The sequence below is a fragment of the Mangifera indica genome, chromosome 3, assembly GCF_011075055.1.
Source record: "Mangifera indica cultivar Alphonso chromosome 3, CATAS_Mindica_2.1, whole genome shotgun sequence".
NCBI lineage: Eukaryota > Viridiplantae > Streptophyta > Magnoliopsida > Sapindales > Anacardiaceae > Mangifera > Mangifera indica.
Window position 1 is genome coordinate 1,405,036 of NC_058139.1, and position 19,268 is coordinate 1,424,303.

At 32.8% G+C, this 19,268-nt stretch overlaps 3 protein-coding genes across 7 annotated transcripts; all 3 read left to right on the top strand.

The window, feature by feature from the left end:
* Positions 1-250: 250 nt before the first annotated feature.
* Positions 251-4,017, top strand: LOC123211356. 2 transcript variants are annotated; one of them, XM_044630037.1, is made up of 7 exons: positions 251-557; positions 913-1,299; positions 2,835-2,976; positions 3,088-3,224; positions 3,451-3,513; positions 3,602-3,670; positions 3,757-4,017. In XM_044630037.1, the coding sequence occupies exons 2-7, from the start codon at positions 1,105-1,107 to the stop codon at positions 3,838-3,840; spliced, it is 690 nt and encodes a 229-aa protein (XP_044485972.1). In that variant the 5' UTR covers positions 251-557; positions 913-1,104; the 3' UTR covers positions 3,841-4,017. The 2 variants fall into 2 exon arrangements, with proteins under 2 accessions (XP_044485972.1, XP_044485973.1); XM_044630038.1 differs by having other exon boundaries at positions 1,070-1,299.
* Positions 4,018-6,169: 2,152 nt separating this feature from the next.
* On the top strand, positions 6,170-10,629 carry LOC123211357 (probable E3 ubiquitin-protein ligase RHB1A). 3 transcript variants are annotated; one of them, XM_044630039.1, is made up of 5 exons: positions 6,170-6,370; positions 8,242-8,361; positions 9,126-9,552; positions 9,632-9,741; positions 9,839-10,629. In XM_044630039.1, exons 2-5 carry the CDS (start codon positions 8,296-8,298, stop codon positions 9,866-9,868), a joined length of 633 nt encoding a protein of 210 aa, XP_044485974.1. In that variant the 5' UTR covers positions 6,170-6,370; positions 8,242-8,295; the 3' UTR covers positions 9,869-10,629. The 3 variants fall into 3 exon arrangements, with proteins under 3 accessions (XP_044485974.1, XP_044485976.1, XP_044485975.1); XM_044630041.1 differs by lacking the exon at positions 6,170-6,370 and adding an exon at positions 6,445-6,541; XM_044630040.1 differs by lacking the exon at positions 6,170-6,370 and adding an exon at positions 6,690-6,986.
* Positions 10,630-13,123: 2,494 nt separating this feature from the next.
* On the top strand, positions 13,124-16,749 carry LOC123212211 (AT-rich interactive domain-containing protein 2). 2 transcript variants are annotated; one of them, XM_044631287.1, is made up of 3 exons: positions 13,124-13,215; positions 13,349-14,657; positions 15,487-16,749. In XM_044631287.1, the coding sequence occupies exons 2-3, from the start codon at positions 13,698-13,700 to the stop codon at positions 16,339-16,341; spliced, it is 1,815 nt and encodes a 604-aa protein (XP_044487222.1). In that variant the 5' UTR covers positions 13,124-13,215; positions 13,349-13,697; the 3' UTR covers positions 16,342-16,749. The 2 variants fall into 2 exon arrangements, with proteins under 2 accessions (XP_044487222.1, XP_044487221.1); XM_044631286.1 differs by lacking the exon at positions 13,124-13,215 and having other exon boundaries at positions 13,224-14,657.
* Positions 16,750-19,268: the final 2,519 nt, after the last annotated feature.

Consider the following 19,268-nt stretch of genomic DNA (forward strand, 5'->3'; position numbering starts at 1 on the left):
ATATTTATCTTACATTCAAACTTTGTTAGAAAACGCTCCTACGGCCCGGTTCAAATTTCAAAATATGTTACATTTCAAAACAAACGTGGCTTATTCCTGAGGGCGAGCCAAGCGGAGCCGAGCGTGAAAGCTGATAAACGGGGAAAAGCCGGTGAAAAAGGTGTGAGCGTACGGTACATGGCAGGTCGCTTCGTTTCTATTGGCAGTTGGTAAGCATTTAGTGTGCTTGCTTGCTTCTTCTTCCTGCTACTGCTTCTTCTCACTGCTGCTGCTCTTCTTCTCTCTTCTCTCTTTCTTCTTCATTCTTCAATTTTCAATCTTCTACCCCTTATTTTACATTTATTTATTTTAAATTTTAATTCTCACTCTCAAAAGCTGTGCATTTCCATCCCAAAAATCCTAACCATTCATTTTTTTTCCATCGTCATCATCTCATCATCATCTTCAACCACGTTCATCTCTCTCCGGTTCCCATACACATCCGATTTTCTTCACTGAAATCCGGCTCCTTCTCACCGTATCTCTAGCATTTCTTCCCGCTTTATTGAGCCGTACAGGTATTCATATTTTTCTATAGTTTTAAGTTTCTATATTCAACTTCTTTTCACTCTTCTTACTTCTTATGTAGCTGTACACAGTCTTTGAGTTTCAATTTTGGATGATTTATTAATTCAGATTAGTGATTTGGATGCTGTCATTGTAACTTGAACACGACGACACCAGGCGAGGCCTGTCGTTCATTTATTATTATCAATATAAGTCCGTGATTCAGTTATTGGATGCCTTCTTCGAGGCAAATAACATTTAACATTTCATCCAAATATTCGTGTCAGACTCAGTAATTCTTCCGAACTACTCTCCTTAAATGTATGATTTTTGCTGACTTAACTTTTTTTTAAAAATTTAATTCAGGTACTACAGTTGGAGTTTGAGATTCTTAATGTTTATCCTTCAGAGAATTGAATGGAAAAAATTCCATTAATGAACTGATTGTTAGCAGAGTTCGAAGAATTTAGGGTTTTCTTATATTTTCTTAATTGGGTTTTAACGTATGCTTTTTTTATCAAAGTTGGGAGGGTTATATAATTAAAGTGAAACGGAGATATGTTGGAGACAGAGTTATGTACTTCTCGAGACGTTCTCTCGCCGTTCCGTGAAGAAAGCGGTGATGAAGAGCTCTCTGTTCTTCCCAGGCATACCAAAGTTATAGTTACTGGAAACAACAGGACCAAGTCTGTTTTGGTGGGCTTGCAAGGCGTGGTCAAGAAAGCCGTTGGTCTCGGTGGTTGGCATTGGCTGGTATTATATTATTATTGTTCTTTTGCTTCCCTTAGCTCATTATTCCTTTGTCGTGATTTAAAGAGTATATATACCAATTGTATTTTGTAGTGGTTATTTTTATTGTTTTTACCTTTATATACTAATTTGTTTGAAGATATTTATAATAATTTTATTACGTAAAATGCTATTTAACATTAGATTATACTGTTGTGTTCCAGTTGAGTGAATCTTGTATAGGAGTTTTAAAAAAAAAATTAATGGCAAACTGCATTTATTATAAACCAGTTTAATTATATATTGGGTGTTCAGGTTTTCTGAATATGGTTTCATGATTGCAGGCCAAAAGTGTGTAGTCTTTGACCGTAAGGTCTATTCTTATTGTTTTGTAGATCGGTGGTTTTCGGTGGATTCCTGTCCTTCTGAATTAAGCTTTTTCATGCCAAAAGTATGAAAATTGCCATACATATTAATAAACATAAAGAATTATCTGCTGTCTTTGACAAGTGCTATTGCCTATTGGTTTGCTTTTGGCCGCCACAGTATAGACCTTGACAAAACTCTGTATCCTTTCTTCTTAAATGTGTTTTATATGGGTGACAAAGTGAGTTCAAGGGTTGCTGATTATTTTAGCAGGAGTCTAGCTTTTAGTATTTGGTGGGTCTATGTCTAAGTTGTTTGATTAAATATTAGGACTACTAGTTCATCTAAGAAGAACATGTTAGTATTGGTTTTTTTTCTCATGTTTTGATGAGTTGGTGTTTTTGTTCTGCTTTTTTTAATTTTAATTTATACTTTTATTAAGTTTTCTAATTTTTGCAAAAGTAAATTCTGATAATGCAAAATTTATGAAGGTTATATTTTTCTATAAGGCAAAGTTGTTTTTCATTTTGTATGTATATACAAGATATTGATCCAATAATTAAAAGAGAAATATTACTGGTCACACAAGTTTCTCCTAGTGATGTAGCTCTAATTATGTAGATCTCTCCAAGTGATTGTGGCTTGTCTTGGGAAATCTAGGAGATAATAGAAAGATTGTCAACCGCACTCAACATTGGCTTGATCTTGTGAATCTTGAGATGAATTATTGGCATTGCTACTGTAATGATTGATCTAATTTCTTGTATAGAGGCAGAAGATAATTCTGAGATTTAATGAGTGTTCTGTACTTGAGTTAGTAATTTAATCTGTTATGGATTCTTCTTGAAAAATATTCTTTTATACATCTTACTTTTATTTGATGTGATTTATGGTAACCATCTAATATCCTTCTTATGGACCTCAATCATTTAAATCCTGTTATATTGTAACAATTTTGAGGGTTCATACACTTCTCAAAAAATCTTTCCTGGATTATGTTTTTTCAATTATTTCTAGAATGCAGTAGTTTTTATTTATGGTCCAGAAACTTCAAATGAATTTTAAATATGGCAGGCATAATTCCAGGTTTTACTTGGATGTTCATTTATGCAAGTTACTAGTAGGTTTTTCAGTCAAATTACTTGTGAACAAACTGGATTTTTTCGTGATAATTGTGATTGCCTGGCTACAAGGTTCTAAAAAATGGGGTTGAAGTTAAGCTGCAAAGAAATGCTTTGAGCGTTCTCGAACATCCCACTGGCAATGAAGTGGATGAAGATCATGATTTTGACTCTAGCAGCGGCTCAGATATTGGTGAAAAGGATCATGATTTCTGTAAGTTGTGCTATTTCATAACTGATTCAATTTTCTGGCTATCAGACTTCACTTAGCAGCTGTTAGAACTTTACATGCCCATTAATTCTGTCAAACTATCTCCATGTGCAGCAAATACCATTGAGTTTCACAAACTGAGCAAGCCCAGAGTTCGGCAAACCAAGCCGTGGGTTTCATCAGCATCAGCGAAGGTGGTGAATCGGAGTAGTTACAGAGATGTTCAATCCATTATTCACACATCTCAACTGGTGAGAAATTCAAAGATGGGTATTGATACCATTGTAGTTTGTAGCTGTCTTAATCACATTATCAAAACTGTTTGTAGATTTATTTGCAACTAGGGCTGAAATTTGTTTTAAACATAAAAGTTAACAACTATTTGAGATTCTATCACATGGATCATGCTAAGCGCACCGTTTGAAGATGTTACCCTTATTTTTAATGTCTTTACTTTTATTTTGTCTCCATAATCAGAGGGTGAACTTGGCCCGACTGGGAACAAATTCGCTGCGAAGATACTGCAGACACTATCGCCTTGTAGGTCACATTTACAGACTTCTATGTTCTTTAATAGATCACCTGTATTATAGTCATTCAACTCATTGTTTGCACTTTGAACTGTTAGGTTAACATTTCTTCTGAATCATCAAGGGAGCAGCTGCTTAATGCGGTCCAGCGGCACTTTGCATCACAGGTCACTCTCTCATTCTCACTTGTTTGCTAAATTGCTAATTGTAATCAGATAAGACTGTAAAATTCTAATATCTTTTCTGGGTGCAGCCGCCATTGTCCGAGGTTCATGTGATCTCCCAATTAATCAATGTCATCAATGCAGTGAAGAGGCGGAGAGCAAGTGACAACTGACACATATAGAGAGTGAAAAACTGAGAAGTATGAATGTGCCATTGCCTTTGTATAATATTTAACTCTAACCTTTAGGTCCAGTTCTAATTATATGTGAGGGCGATTCTAACCTTGTAGTTCTCTGGGACGGTGTGTTGCACGCCCTTTGTTAATTTCAGTAGCTCCGTTCCGTTGTCATTCTGTCTATCATTTGGTGAATGCGTTGTTTCAAATCATTCTCCGTAGTTTTGAGATTATTTTTGAAAGAGGGGAACGAACCACCAAACCCATTAATCATATGATGTGATTGTCAGAGGAGCCAGGCTGGCATTTGTTGTGAAAATTATTGATGTGGACTGGACATACGGATAATTCAGGTTACAGAACTTGTTGGACAGAAATGCCCCTAACCAACAGAGGAAATGGCATTCTTTTCGCCAGTGCAGTTTGGCCAATAGTGGCCCCAAGGTCCCCAACCAAGATTCAGCGGATGGAAACTGCCTGCCTGGCATGCCTTTATCTTTTCTCGAATCTCGCAAACGGCCCTTTTCATTGTTTGGGCCCCAGCCCAGCCCAAAGGCTTGCTTTCTTTTTCTTCATATAAGAATTTTGCTGTGAAGTTTGCCTTTTTTAATTCCAATAAGTCAAACGGAGCGTTGGGCATTGTCTTATGTGTTACCCGGTGCATTGATAGATGTGCACGTGGTCTCTTCTTAGCATCTCAAAATTATAAAGTCACACTACACTTACCGAGAAGATTACGTGGCGTCTTCTGGTATCTTCATCTATCCATCTTTTGAGCCAGCCAGGACTTCAGTCTTGTTCATCGTCTCCGTTATGGTGTTGAGTTAGTCCTCCTAAAATTACATTGGACTTTTTTTTATGGATAAGGCCCAAAATAAAACCAAACTTAAAAATTTATACAAGCCCATTCTAATTTCAAGTTTTTATCAAGACTTGGATAAGATTCAATCGGAGTTGGTTTGTTTTGAATGGGTTAATCTTGATTTAAAGCTTCAGTTTGACGATTTGGTCTAACATCAATTCATTTGTTGGTTTGTTAATGATATAATTTGTTCTTTCGAATTATAATATGTATTTTGCTAATTACTTTTCGAGAACATAATACACTAATTCAAACGAGTTTGAGTTAGTTTAGACTTAATTTCGTTCAAATTGAATTCACTTAAATAAATTCACTTAACAAGTTGGTGTCCCCTTCAAATTTATAATGTATTTTTGTACCAATTTAAACAAGGCCAAAAGACTTATTCCCACACAAGTTTTACTTCATTTCTAAAGTTTCATTTGTGGAGTTTCAAAAACCCACTTATTATTCAAGGTTAATTTTTTTAGTTAATTATAAAGATAAAATCATCATTTTATAATTAATATTAAAACAAATAACACTATATCTTATTTTATTTATTTAGTTAAAAAAATTAACAAGTTCTCTCACTTAAGAGTTTGAAAACTCGTATTTTTGATTTTTCTGCATTTTGGTTACTACTTTAAGAAGGTCATCTATTGGCCTTCCCACCACCTTACTTTCGGGTGGCTTTCTAATATGAAAATTATTAAAAAGCCAGTCAAAATGTCGACAATGTCACACAAATCTATGTGACATTGTATAGATCTATGCAATGTTTGACAGTCTGTTTGTTGTTCGATGCGTCATGTTTGTGCATCTTTCAAATGTCTCAAGATTCATGCGATGTCGCACATATTTGTGCAACATCATCTATTATTTCGATAAACTTTTTAATAGTTTTCATAACGGAAATTTATTGGAGATGAAGGCAGTGGGAAAGTTGGTAATCATCAAAATAGAGAAAAATCAAACCCTATAAAAAAATATATATATATAGTTTTCAAATTTTTAAATAAAAAAAATTTATAATTTTTTAAATTAAAAAATAAAATATAATTGTATTTATTTTAATATTAATAATAAAATTATAATTTTAGCTTTGATAATAAATAAGCATTTTAATTTTTAAAATTCTACGCGTTAATGTTTGAAAATGAACTAAAAACTCAGGAGGGAATAAGTCCTTGGGCCGCTAAACAATCACAGACTGCGAGTAGCGTAAATGAGAGTACAATAAAACGTGGAGTTGAAATCACACAAATTAATTTCCCACGAATATATTTTTGAGCAATACTATTTGTACCTATTTTGAGTACACAAATATATACATACTTATATGTATCATCATATGATTGGTTATTGTTTTATTCTTAATTCAAAATCATCCAATCATATGATGACACATATAAATGTATATATATTTGTGTATCCAAAGTAGATACACATAGTTTTATTGTATATTTTTTAAAGAAAGATGGTCCTCTTTCTTCAGTGAAAGTCGTTCTCCCCCGCACACGAAACACTCACTTACACACACAAAGAGAGAAGAAGCCTTTTTAGGCTTTCTCTTCTCGAAAGAGTAACTAAAGGCGTTGAGAAAATTCGCTTTTCAGTTGCTTCAATTTCGATACAAATATTTCGTTATTCTATTCTGATTTCACTTTGTTTTTCATTTTTCAGGTAATAATTTGTTTAAACAATTCTATGGCTGTATTGATCACTGTCCTTCATCTGTGATTTGACTTTGTGTCTTTTCTTTCAGTTTTGTGATTGTGGAACTTCATGATTTGAAGTTGCAGCTTCATTGTTTTTATTAGTAGATATTATCTGTTTTGCTTGGCTTATGGTTTGGTAGGGTTTAATTTTGAATTATAATATATCATTGAATGTTTTGATTTTCTCTCTCTTTTTGGTTTTGAGTGATTGATTATTTTCCTGATTATATCAGTCTGTACTGTTGTAAGATTGTGATTCTATTACCTTTTTTTGGGTTGGTTACTGCTTTGAGTTGTATTAATGTTTTGAAGTATTATGGAACTGTTTGATTAAATTTGATTGAGCATACTTTCTATTTTTTTGGTGGAGTTGATGAGAAAAAGAAAAGTGTGCTTTGATAGTTGTTTATGCTATGGTAGTAGTGGATTCAAGATGAGCTGAATGTGCAGCTTGAGCTCTGCTCGAATCTAGAACAGCCAACTCGAGATTGAGATTGGCTCATTTGAATCACAGGAGAAGGAGAATCGTTCAAATCCAAAAGAATTGTGGGAGAAGAAAAAGGGGAAGAATTGTCAGTGAGGCAAGTTCTATTTTGAGCCAAGCCAAGTTTGAGCCGAATTATAATCCGAGCTCTTAGATCAAATCCACCCTTAGCTATGAGTTTACCGTTGAAATAATACTCCCAGACTGAATTAGTTTTTTTCTTTTACCATGTTTATCATAATCCTTCTGGTGTTTGTTTGCTTTACTCACATCAACTGTGAGAAGTTTTGCAAATTTGTTTTCGTAATACTTGGAGGTTTCTGTGGAGAAACTCTTGTGATCAAGCAAATGGCTAAATCCAATAGGTAGGGAATTAGAAATGGGTACAGCTGAATATTGCATTATGTTTCTCCAAATGAATGTTGTGTTTAGTTGATTACGTCTGCATTACTGAATATGTCGTGTTGTTTGGAAAATATTTTTGCTGTACTTTGTTTTTTCAATAAATGATGTGATTCTGTGTTTCAAATGGCTAGTTTAAGCTATTATTTTCCTTTTTCTGATAGTTACTTATGTGGGGCTTTTTAATGAAAATTTTTGTTTACTGTATCTTTGCATACAATATAAGTGTTTTGGTTTCTTACATTTTATCTTTTGTGCCCTTTAGGATGTGCTATATGTATAAAAAAATTGTACAACTAAGGTGGCAGTTTGTAATTTGATGATATAATTGTTTATTTTTTCTTTTACTTATAAATCATCCAATTAGATGGGACTATCTCACTTTGTACTGATAAGTTTGTAAAATTTGGTTGGACATGTAATATTACTTTGTACTTTATCATGGAATTGTTCTTGTTTAGATTTCTTCAAGGAATGTTTGACATGTTGCCACCTTAACGTTGCTTTTTTTCTTTCTATTGACATATCAGTTGCAGTATCACTTTCTTCTTCTGGGTTTTTCCTTTCAAACTGCACTTACATGCAGGGCACTCTTTCATGCAAAATCTAAAACCGAAGTTTTAATGTTCATTTGACAATATATTTGACCATAGCAATTCAGGGATTTGGCTCCTGTATTACATGAAAAAGTTAGATTTTATTTTAGTGCCCTAAAGAATATTATTTTTGTTTCCTGATTTGCAAATTAGAAGTAAAAAGGAAAATTGGCGTCTCTGTTAATTTTCACTGTAGTCTCCTTTGCTATATTTCATGTCTCTTTTCTCTTTCTCCTTCCATCTTAATCTCTTCTCTCTTATGCCTACCTATACTACATCATTCTTTGGCCTTAAAAAGTATCAATTTTTAAGTTGCAGAACCCTAACTTTGGCTGTATTATTCTTTGAGAACAGGAATCCATGCATCAAGGCCTATACATTTAGATGGGCAGAGGCAAGTAAAAGGAAATGGGAGGTTGCTGCTGTTGTTGTTCGAAAGGAGCTGAGAGAATTAATTCTCCTGCATACTACTATGTCAGTATTATCTTTTCCTCAGCATTAGAAGTCTTTCTTTTCCATTTGATGTTAATTGTATCGAGCAGAGCTTCTTTAATGATTATATAGATGTTAACTTCATAATTTTGTTTCGAGAATAATGGAACATCATATGCTGCTTTGCTTTAACGATCTTTATGCCAGTCTTGTTTAATATTAGTTATTTTGACTAATGTGGTAATAATAATTCTTGATATACTCTCTCTCTCTATATATATATATATATAAAAGATAGTTAGATATGCCATATCTGTCTTATGACTCAATTCAAGAGCTGTGACAGCAAAAGATTGTCGTAGTCTCTTTTATAAAATTTAACCACATAGTTCTTTCTAGTGTTATGAACAAAGACCATTCTTCTTTAGTCACTATTGACTGAAGTTTCGGCTACACGTCCTTCAAAGTGCATGGCACTTTTGTTGGTGTTGGGTCTAGTGCTTGGATATCTATTTACTGTACCTCAGTAATCAATTCTGTGCTTCTCAGGCATTATTTCTTCTGAGTTTGAAGATTCATCTTAATTCTGAAAAACGTAAATTTGATGGTAAATTGGTGAATGTTAGAATGCTGAGTTGATTTTTGATTTTGTTGCTTCAATAGTGGCTTTTTTTAGTGCTTTTTTTCTCACTATTTTTTAGGTAGTGAGATTCTGTTGCAGCTAAAAATCTGTGATGGAAGGGCATGAAATTTACTATGTATTCTATTTATTTATTTTTCCCTTCTTTGGCACTTTCACTTGGCAGTATCCAAGAGCATCAGAAGAGCATGTGCCCTTATCATCTCACCATGGTGCCACCTCTGCACTCTCTACTGGACTCCTGGTTGATACAAATCTGGATACATCAGTCCCTGATGCTTATAGGCCACCACCTGCCCCAATACCTTTTGATGTGAGTTTAGGGCATCCTCAAACTCCACCTGTGACTCAAGAAATCTGTGGCAGTAAGAGTGATCCACCTGTGCAAACTACTACTGATCCTGTTCAGGAAACAGGTGGTGGCAATACTCAAGAACCTGCAACGTGTGAAGATCTGAAGGAATCAGAAATCAAAACCCAAGCCAATTTTGAACTTGAATCAGCAAAGGAGCTGGAAATTGAGCTTTCGAAGTCAATTGAACCTGTTGTTTCAGTGATAGAGGAAGAGGATGTTTGTCCCACCTGTCTGGAAGGTGGCTTCCTTTCTGTAACTTTTTCTTTCCTTACAACTCAGTCTCCTGATGTTAATTGAGTTGTTCTCTCTCCTTTCAGAGTATGATACAGAGAATCCGAGAATTATTACAAAATGTGAGCATCATTTTCACCTTGCTTGCATCTTAGAATGGATGGAAAGAAGTGACACCTGTCCTGTATGTGATAAGGTTTGTCCAAAATTTTGGTATCTCTGTTTGGATAACAATAGATTACACATTAACATGAACATTAATGAGATTTATTTTTATGTTATTTATGATGCAGGAAATGATGTTTGACCTTCCTAATGAGTAATAACTGCTCAATACTTCCTGCGGAGTTGAAGTTCTAAGTTATTTGAAGTTGGGACAAAGAATTCAAGGTTACAAATTCACGAAAGTTATATTCTCTCTCTCTCTCTTGCACACATAGACACACGTGCGTGCGCACACTCTTTTTCTTTCATTTTTTTTTCTATCTTCTGCAGCACTGCTGCAGTCTGTTCTTTAGGAAGCACAGCCCTTTTAAAATGCTTAGTGTTGTTTTGGTTTCTTCTCCAATGAACTTGGAAGTTTTGTAAAGAGTCATAGGTCATTTAAAATGGACAGTGTGACACCATTTCTGAGGTTCTTTTTTCATTGCTTATACATTCATCCTTGGGGCCTAGATCAGCATATTGTTGGCAATTTAAGCCCACAGTTTGCTGGGAGAAAATGAAACAAGTTACCCACCTGTCCAAAGCCCAGTTAGTCATACAAAGTAGGTTGTATACCCTTCTTTTGCTTCCCAAAGTTATGCTTTTCTCAGCCCAATATTTTCATATCATGTCAGCAATTGATTCTTTTTTTTTTTGTTTCCCTTGAATTGGTTTTGTGAATGACACGCAATTAAACTTGTTGAGTGTTATGTTTGGTGATTTGGTGACGAAGCATCTGGTAGTGTATAAAGGCAGTATTGTAGGAGTCTGTGTAGAGTATGGAAGGATCAGATGAAAGGGAATTTTGTGTTTACACTGTTCATGTACATAATAGTTCTCGACTTTCACATTGAAGTTTGATGAAGTTTCAAGTTTTTCATTTGATTGTTGCCTTGCTGCTGCTTCAACAAAAAGTCTTGAGTCTGAGATTTCTACATTATATTTTGCATGTGGGTGCTTATTCTTTGCTGGAATGATTTACATCTGTTGGTTATAATTTATACAAATTTGGCTTTGATAGGCATCACTTTGCTGCAGTTTTACATCTTAACTGAGTAATGCTCAATAGGCTAGATCTCGATCTTTACAATTTAAAAAGTCATTGTAATTTAATGGACCAAGGGGTGAGAGTGTGAGTATAATAGGGGGTAAATTGTTATTCTAGAGACTTAAAATGATAATATAGGGGTGTAGTAATATTTTAGTGTTGCTCTACTTAACTATGTTCTAATTAAGTTACTAGTACAGTTGACGCCAATAGACACATTTGTCTTGATAATCTCCTATCTCGCATTCAGCACTCATTGTCTGTTGGATCAATCCAGCACTTATTGACCGAAGGATATATATATATATTTTTTCATCTTATAGAAACATTCACACTTGATGATGAGGGAAACTTCAGGTCTCCTTGTATCAAAATTAGGCATGAAATGAACTAGTGCCATCAACATTAGCACTTCCAAGTCTGTCTTTTAGGTTGCTTTTGACACTAAGAGATGAGAGTGCTTATCAGACACATTTGTCTTAATAATGATATTTACAAATCCAACATGTTCAGTAGTGTGATCTATTGATCTTGCATCCATTGGTGTCATAAGACGCTAACAACTTGATACCACAAAAGCGTACCCTACTCTTGACATCCAAAAGCAGACGAAGACGTTTCTTGGGCTAGATGGAATGTGATTGACTCGTTGCTTTTTAATTTGTGTGTTGATTTACATATGTAATATCTTCAGCTAATTATGTCATTCACGGATGCAATTATATTGAATATGACATGTCTAGTAACACCTCTTTCACATTAGACAATTGAAAGAAATATGAATTAGACGATTTTTACACAATGCAAAAAAAAAAAAAATAAAAAAAATAAAAAATAAAAAATCTTGAAATTAGAAAATTAATTTTAAATTTTGATAAAATCTGGTTGAAACATCTTATTTGGGTAGAATTTCTGTTAGCGTTTTAAACAATAGTTTGCCAAATATATATATATATGAAATCACGAGTTTTGATTTAAAAACATAGGTTTAAAACCCTTAATTTTCAGTTGAAAACAATGAATTCGACTAAAAAATTCAGCGACTAAACCTCTAATATTCTTCAAACTATTAATTCAAAAGTCTCGGCCAAATTACATGCCCAGTCAATTATAAACACCAATGTTTTTAAAACCGGATCGGTGATCAAATTGATTATCTCACTAGCTTATGATTCAATTGATTTAATTTGTTATCAAATTATAATGAATAAATTTTGTTTAAAAATTTGTAAAAAATAAAATCAATCAGGATATTCACACTTATGAAGATTAGATCATATTTTTTTTAATAAGTAACAATTATTTATTTGATTTCAATGAAACAATTAAAATAAAAAAAAATCACAATTTCATGATACAGAAAAAATATAATTTTGTAGATTATTGTTTATAGAAGACATTTCAATGAATGTGAGATACTTTTTTTTTTCTTTTTATTTTATTTTTGAACTTATTTTTCTTTACAAGTCTTTAGAAATTTATCCAATCTAATAAAAAATGATCAAATTACTTAAAATTAATTAAAAATTAAAAAAATCAAAAGTCAAACCTAATTTTGACTGGATTTGACCAAGTTAATAGCAAAATCGATTTTTTATATTAATCGAATAGGATTTAGAGTCGGTTTCCAATTTAACTGATTAAATCAACCAGTTCAATCCGGTTTTCAAATAATTGTTAAACACTACAACAATCTATCTTCAGAATCGAATGATGTGAAGATAAAGTGAATATATGAAATAAATAAAAATGAAAAGGGTTTATGGTATTAGTATGCTTTTAACTTTTGTTTAGTTTTGATAATCTTTTATTAAAAAAAATATATAGAAATATTATAAAGATAAATTACATTAGATATAAGTTATTGTTATATTTGATTAAATTTATATTTTAAATAAATATTATGTATTATTAATATTAACTATAATGATTTATGTTAAATAATTTATATTGTATATTTTCTAAAATAATCACTATGTTAATGATATATTAGATTTTTTTTATGTCATTGAACAATGTGATTAGTTAATTAGATTATTTTTTAAATTGTTAATATATATTTTTCTAAAATATTAATATTACTTCTTAGTTTAACTGAATATAATGATATTTTTGTCATAAATTTTAATAAATAAAGATAAATTTGTAAAAAAAAATATATATATTTTAATAATTTTTTAATTAATGTAAAATTTTAATTCAAAATTTCCCATTACATTATGTTAATCTTCTATTAAGACAGGTTATTTGAGTAATTAAGAATTACCCTAAACCAAATGCTCTCTTACAGTAAGAATAATTAACCATTGTCTATTCAAACATTACCATATAATATAATATCTCACTTATTTATTCATGTTAGAAAAACGATGAAGTGAATACTGATTCAGCCTCGAACAAATCTCGGCTTTTTAAAAAGTAAGCAATCTATTCTTTGTTCTTGTATCTGATGTTTGATTAAAATAATAATTATTTTCTTTAGTTCTGGAATTTATTCTAATTAATTGACCAGACCCTTCTCTTTTTACCTCCCAATTCTTGATTTGATCAGACACAACGCAAATCTTGACATTTCTTTCTTTCGACAAGTTTCATCCTGTATCGTCACGCGCGCTAAACCCAGTAACCTTATATTTTCAGAACAACAAGCGTTTATCACGGTTGTCTCCTTTGTAACTCTAAGAGATCAGTCTTGGCTCCACAAACATTGAGGTGATATCTTGTAACGTAACTGCCAAGAAGCCTCCTCTTACTTGTATGTGTAAAAATTTCTTGTACCCATTTGTTTCTTTAATTCTTGTTTATATCAATCTGCAAGGAGACAAAAAAGCAAAAACCCAGAAAAGAAAAGCTGTTTTGGAGGAGGTTTGATTGTTGTTTTGTTTGTTTAAGAGAACCTCATGGCAGGATGTTCGGTTTTAAGTGCTTCAGATTGTGGGAAAATTAGTAGTCATGAGAGTAACGGTAGTTGTGCTGAGGTTGATAATGATGTAAAAGATAGTTTCGATAATTCTGATGAATACAAGGACAAACTGAAATGCCTGTTTGATCAGGTTCTTTCAGCCTTTTTGAAAGAGATGGTTCATAAAGGTTGCCGTAGGCCTGTTCCAGCATTACTAGGTGATGGACAGTCACTGGATTTGTTTGAACTCTTTTGGGCTGTGAGAGAGAGAGGTGGTTTTCATAAGGTGTCTGAAAACGGCTTATGGTCTTTTGTGGTGATGGATTTGAGATTGGATCTTTGTGTTCTGGCTTCAGTTAAGTTGGTATATAGTAGGTATCTAGGTGAGCTGGAGAAATGGTTAATGGGAAGTGGTAGTAGAAGCTTTGGAAATGGAGGGTATGATTGCGGTGGGAATCATGATTTGTTGTCGATGGAGTTCGAAATGGAGTTTAGGGATTTGCTAATGAAATGGCCATACAAGATTAAAGATGATAGGCTTTCTTTGGTGGAACATGAGAGAAATGATAGGTATGTTGATGTGGCTATTGAGAAGAGTGCATTACATTTGTGGGACAGCAAATGTAGGCATGTGAAATCTAGCGCTGTTGGAAAAACCAGTAGTGATTATGACGAAAATTTCTTTGATAATGATGAAAAATTATGTTATAATGACTCAAGTGTGAGTCAAAATGACTTTTCTTATTGTAAGAGGAAGCGGGAATCTTTATCAGGAATGTTGAACTGGTTAATCCAGATTGCAAAGCATCCTGATGATCCGTCGATTGGGGTAATTCCAGGGCCATCTAAGTGGAAGCGGTATGGAGACAAGACGCAATGGGTCCAGGCAATCAGGGCACGAAATGCATTGCTACGAAAAAGGCATGTTGATTTGAAAATTAAACAATCTCCCTTGCAGGTAGAGTAGAGAGATTATGTTTACCAAATTTATTGATGTTATCTACATCAAGGATTTTAGATTCGCTACAAGTTACTGTATTTTCCATGCATAGAGAAGTTATTATTATTATTATTATTATTTTATTTGGTAAGTCAGTATTATTATTATTATTGTTGTTAAGTGAGTGCTAAATTGGCAAAGACTATAAGATTTGATGCATTGCATATTTTGCCACCTGATAGCTATCACCCTGTCAAAGCCTAAAGAAGGGTCTTATATATGTTATCCACTTCAATCCGTCATAGATGGTTATTAGGGATGAATTGCAGAAGGTCTATAAATGAATTTGCAATAAAATGTGAGAGAATACTTGATAAACTAATTATCTTGAGAATTCTGAAAGAGGTTGAAAAGAAAGATATCTGAACTTTGGGAAGTTAATTTTATAGAGAATTGCAGTAGATGCTTGAAACCAGAATGATGCATGCACTTGAGGATTTTATATTTTGTTGGGCATCTTATGAACGACATTATTCAAGATCCTGTGTATATCATCTTTGCATGCGTTGTTTATTATCAGTTATAAAGTTTTTTCAATGTAATCATCATAACAGAAATATATGACGGATGAGTGACAAAAACCTAACATTTTGGGGAAGCAATAATGAATTCACCTAATATAGCAGTAACATGGTAACGCTTTTTGTTGCATGGCAAGATACTGCCAACTTTTTGCATTGCGCAGCTGTAAAAGTTAATGATCTTACTTTACTAAACCTCTGCTTGTTCATATATGTAATTGAATCAATTGTCAATTTTCTGAATAGATCATGGTTTGAATTTGCAGAACAGTCAAAAGATGCATCCATCCATGTATGAGGACATTGCAAATCATAGTCACTATTCTACAGAGAGGTTAAGATGCAGCGAAAGGCTTCCTACCTTGGTAAAATCTCGTTTATGCTCTTGTTGCAATTCATGTTCTGCAACTGAGGGTAAATTGACTAGTCCTCGCAAGACAGAGTTGGGGACTGGACTGAAGGAGAAAACTCCTGTGAACATTATTTCTTGTGTAGATGAGCCCTTTGAGAAGCATGTTGCTATCGGACCTCTCTTTCAAGCTAGTGTCCCTGAATGGACTGGTGTGGTTGCCCAGAGTGACCCTAAGTGGCTAGGCACATGTATATGGCCTTTGGTTGATGGGGAACAAAATAGGGATCCCATTGGGAGGGGAAGATCGGATGCATGTGGCTGTTCACTTCCAGGTTCTGTTGAATGTGTTAGATTTCACATTGCCGAGAACAGGATGAAATTGAAGCTTGAGCTGGGTTCAGTTTTCTTCTTTTGGAAATTTGATGGGATGGGTGAGGAAGTATCACTTAGATGGACAGTTGAAGAAGAAAATAGGTTTAAGGATATGATAAAATTTAGTACTCACTCTTTGAGTAAGCGCTTTTGGGGAAATGCATCCAAATTCTTTCATAGGAAGACAAGGAAAGACTTGGTAAGCTATTACTTTAATGTATTCCTTATCTGCCGCAGAAGTTATCAGAATCGTGTGACTCCAAGGGATATTGACAGTGACGATGATGAATCAGAGTTTGGATCTATTAGTGGCAGTTTTGGGCATGAAGCAGTGAAGGTTCCTGGCTCTGACATTATGATATGTGATCAAAACAATCAGTTAACATATTTGGAATAGAGAATGATGCAGGTCAGTTGTTACTCCAATTAGAAAGTCAAGTTCCGCAGGCTGTACATTCCCGTTAAAAGTTTAACGGTTCTTTCCCTCAATAGCAATACAGCATCACTCATTGACAATGAAGATTTGATGGTTTTAGTAATCACATTGAAGAATGATGCAATTTTGAAGAGAAGTTGCTGAGGTGGAAGCAGACCTGGCAGGGCTCTTAAGATGCCGAGCACACAAAATATGCTTAAAGTTTTCTTGGGTTTATTGAACAAAATTTTCAAGTTTTCAAAAGTTAAACTGGAAAACTGTGTTATTGAATGCAATGGCTGCATTTTGTAAACTGTCAATAAATACAGGTAAACATCTTTTTGGATAAAGGAATATGGAGGAGGCAGGGGTACACATACTTGTTCTTAAGAGCTTTTGTTCCTTTTTCAATTTTTTTTCTGTTTAGATGTGCCTTTGACCCTTCCATTTGGAAAATTTTAATCACCTTTGCTCGCTGCTGAAGTTTTCATGTTTTGAAAGAAGATTAATTTGTAGAAGGTTGAATTTTTCCACCATACTGTAAATGATAAGTGGTTGGTCTCAGTAAGATTGATGACAACCAAATAATTTGGAAGAAGTCTTAACTTGTTATGCCTTCTAACAAAAGTTTTTATGAGTTGTCGGACAAAGAAATAAGGTAACATTTCAAGCTGCAAAAGATGCTTTTTATTGGCTCTACCAGGCTACCACCATTTCAAGGATGCATGAATCCTTCCCCCTCCCCCAATCAGAAATATAAAAAAGCCTGAACCCTGTAGCCTAGTTTTGCAGTTTGACATTCTAATAATTTTCCCTTTGAGATGTACAAACAAGAGTTGAATCTGAATCGAATTAAATTTGAGCTAAAGTTTTAATTTGACATTTTGGTTTGAGTTTAGTTTGAATCCCCATATAGGAATAGTATTAATGATATTATTAATTTTACTAGCTACCTTCAAAAGATATTTTCGTTTAGCTTGAGTCTAAACTCACGCTGAGCATTACGGATTCGAACTGAGTTCGAGTCAATCCATGGTCAAATTTAGTTCAATTCAAATTTATTCCTAATGAAAGAGAAGAGATGCTATTATCTTTATTCAAAATAGCTTTCTTGTACTGAGAAGCCAACTCAATATGACTTTCGGAACAAATAAAGAATATATAACAAGAGATGGAAAGACTTTAGGCTTCACCTATTTGCCTCTTTTACAAACAATCAGTTTTTAAGGTTAAGATCGAAAGGACGGATTCCAATCTTGAATCTAAGACTTGGGAGTTGTGTGAATACAAAGAAACTCCATTCAAAGTCTCAATGAGCCCTCTTTTGGTACGAAAGCAAAAGGTTACTAAACAAGACAAGATGTGGGAAATCCTCCAAAACTCCCTTTTATTTTGTGGAGATGGTATAACACCATTATATCATAAATGAATTTATGTTATATCATAAATATATATTTAATTAGTATTGTTTTTTACTTTAATAATTATATTAATTAGTTAGACCGAACAAAAATTAAATTGGTTTTTGATTCAATTATTAAAATATTATTGTATTATATCAGCATATAATGGTATATTAATTATTTGTATTTATTAATATTTTTCCCAAAAAAAAAAAGAAAAAGAAAGGGTATTTATGTAGAGGAATAGACCAAGCAATAGAAAAGATTACGTGTGGGGAAGGGATGAGTGGGTAATGGAAGCCATCTTTGTCATATTGAGATGAAAGTGTGAAGAGTGTTGGTGACGGCAAGATAGGCAAGAAAGAGATAAAGAATGTGAGATGAATAATCTACTTAAGCTAGGTAGAATCTTGCTACCAGTACCTTTTCCTTTGCTCCCCTAATTTTTAAAATATCCTAAACACCCCCCATTTTTTTACTTTCACTATTTTAATATATTAACATTTACATTCTTTGAAAATGACGCAAGAACCCTCCCAAAGGGATTTGAATAGTAAAAGTAGGATACTCAAACAAGTGAGTATAAGTAAGAGACTTATTGTCAGTATATTAAAAATACTATTTTTAATTTATTTAATATAATAATTATAAAAATTAATAATTAAATTAAATTAAATTGATTTAATTTTCAAAATAAGCGTTTTTACTAAAAAAATGATGTAAGATTTTTAAAATTAGTAAATTATTATTATGGATTTACCATCCGGTGCCTTAGTAGGTGGGGTATAAGTGTAATTTTGAATTGACATTTAGGAAAGAATTTTATCTTCAATGAAATCTACCTTATGAAAAACGTTTGAATAATTTTTCCTCTTATTTCTTTTACGTTAAGCCAAAGACAGATTTATATACATGTGCCGATTTTTAATTACAGTAAACTCTACATATAAGATTTTAATTATAGTTAATATTTTTTATATCCTCTGAATTCTCTAAATCTGCTCCATAACGAATCCAACTTATAAACGCAATATTATCAATTGCCAGCACAATTATATTAATATAATTTAATGTTTTTTTTCTTTCATAATTTTAAATATTCAATCAGTAAAATTATATATATTTATTTTAAATATATAAATAAATATATATTTATATATTATTATATAAATTAAATGATTTTAAATTAATAAAAAAATAATACCTAATTATATAGTGATACATATAAATATATTTTCAAAATATTACCCATATTCAATTTGTTTTTTCTAATTATGGCAATTTCATGTGAACAAAACCATGTTATTCATACTTAAAATCCACCCTTTTCAACAGCGATGACATCTTCACGTCCCCTTTCATTCTATAAATTTAGGTTAAATACCTAACTTTTTTTGATTTGGGAAACATTCATTTGGACCATTTATTACCATAATTTTCACAGAAAATAAATATATTACCAAAAAACCCATATGGGAAAATTTCAAGAATTGGCAAAAGCGGAAA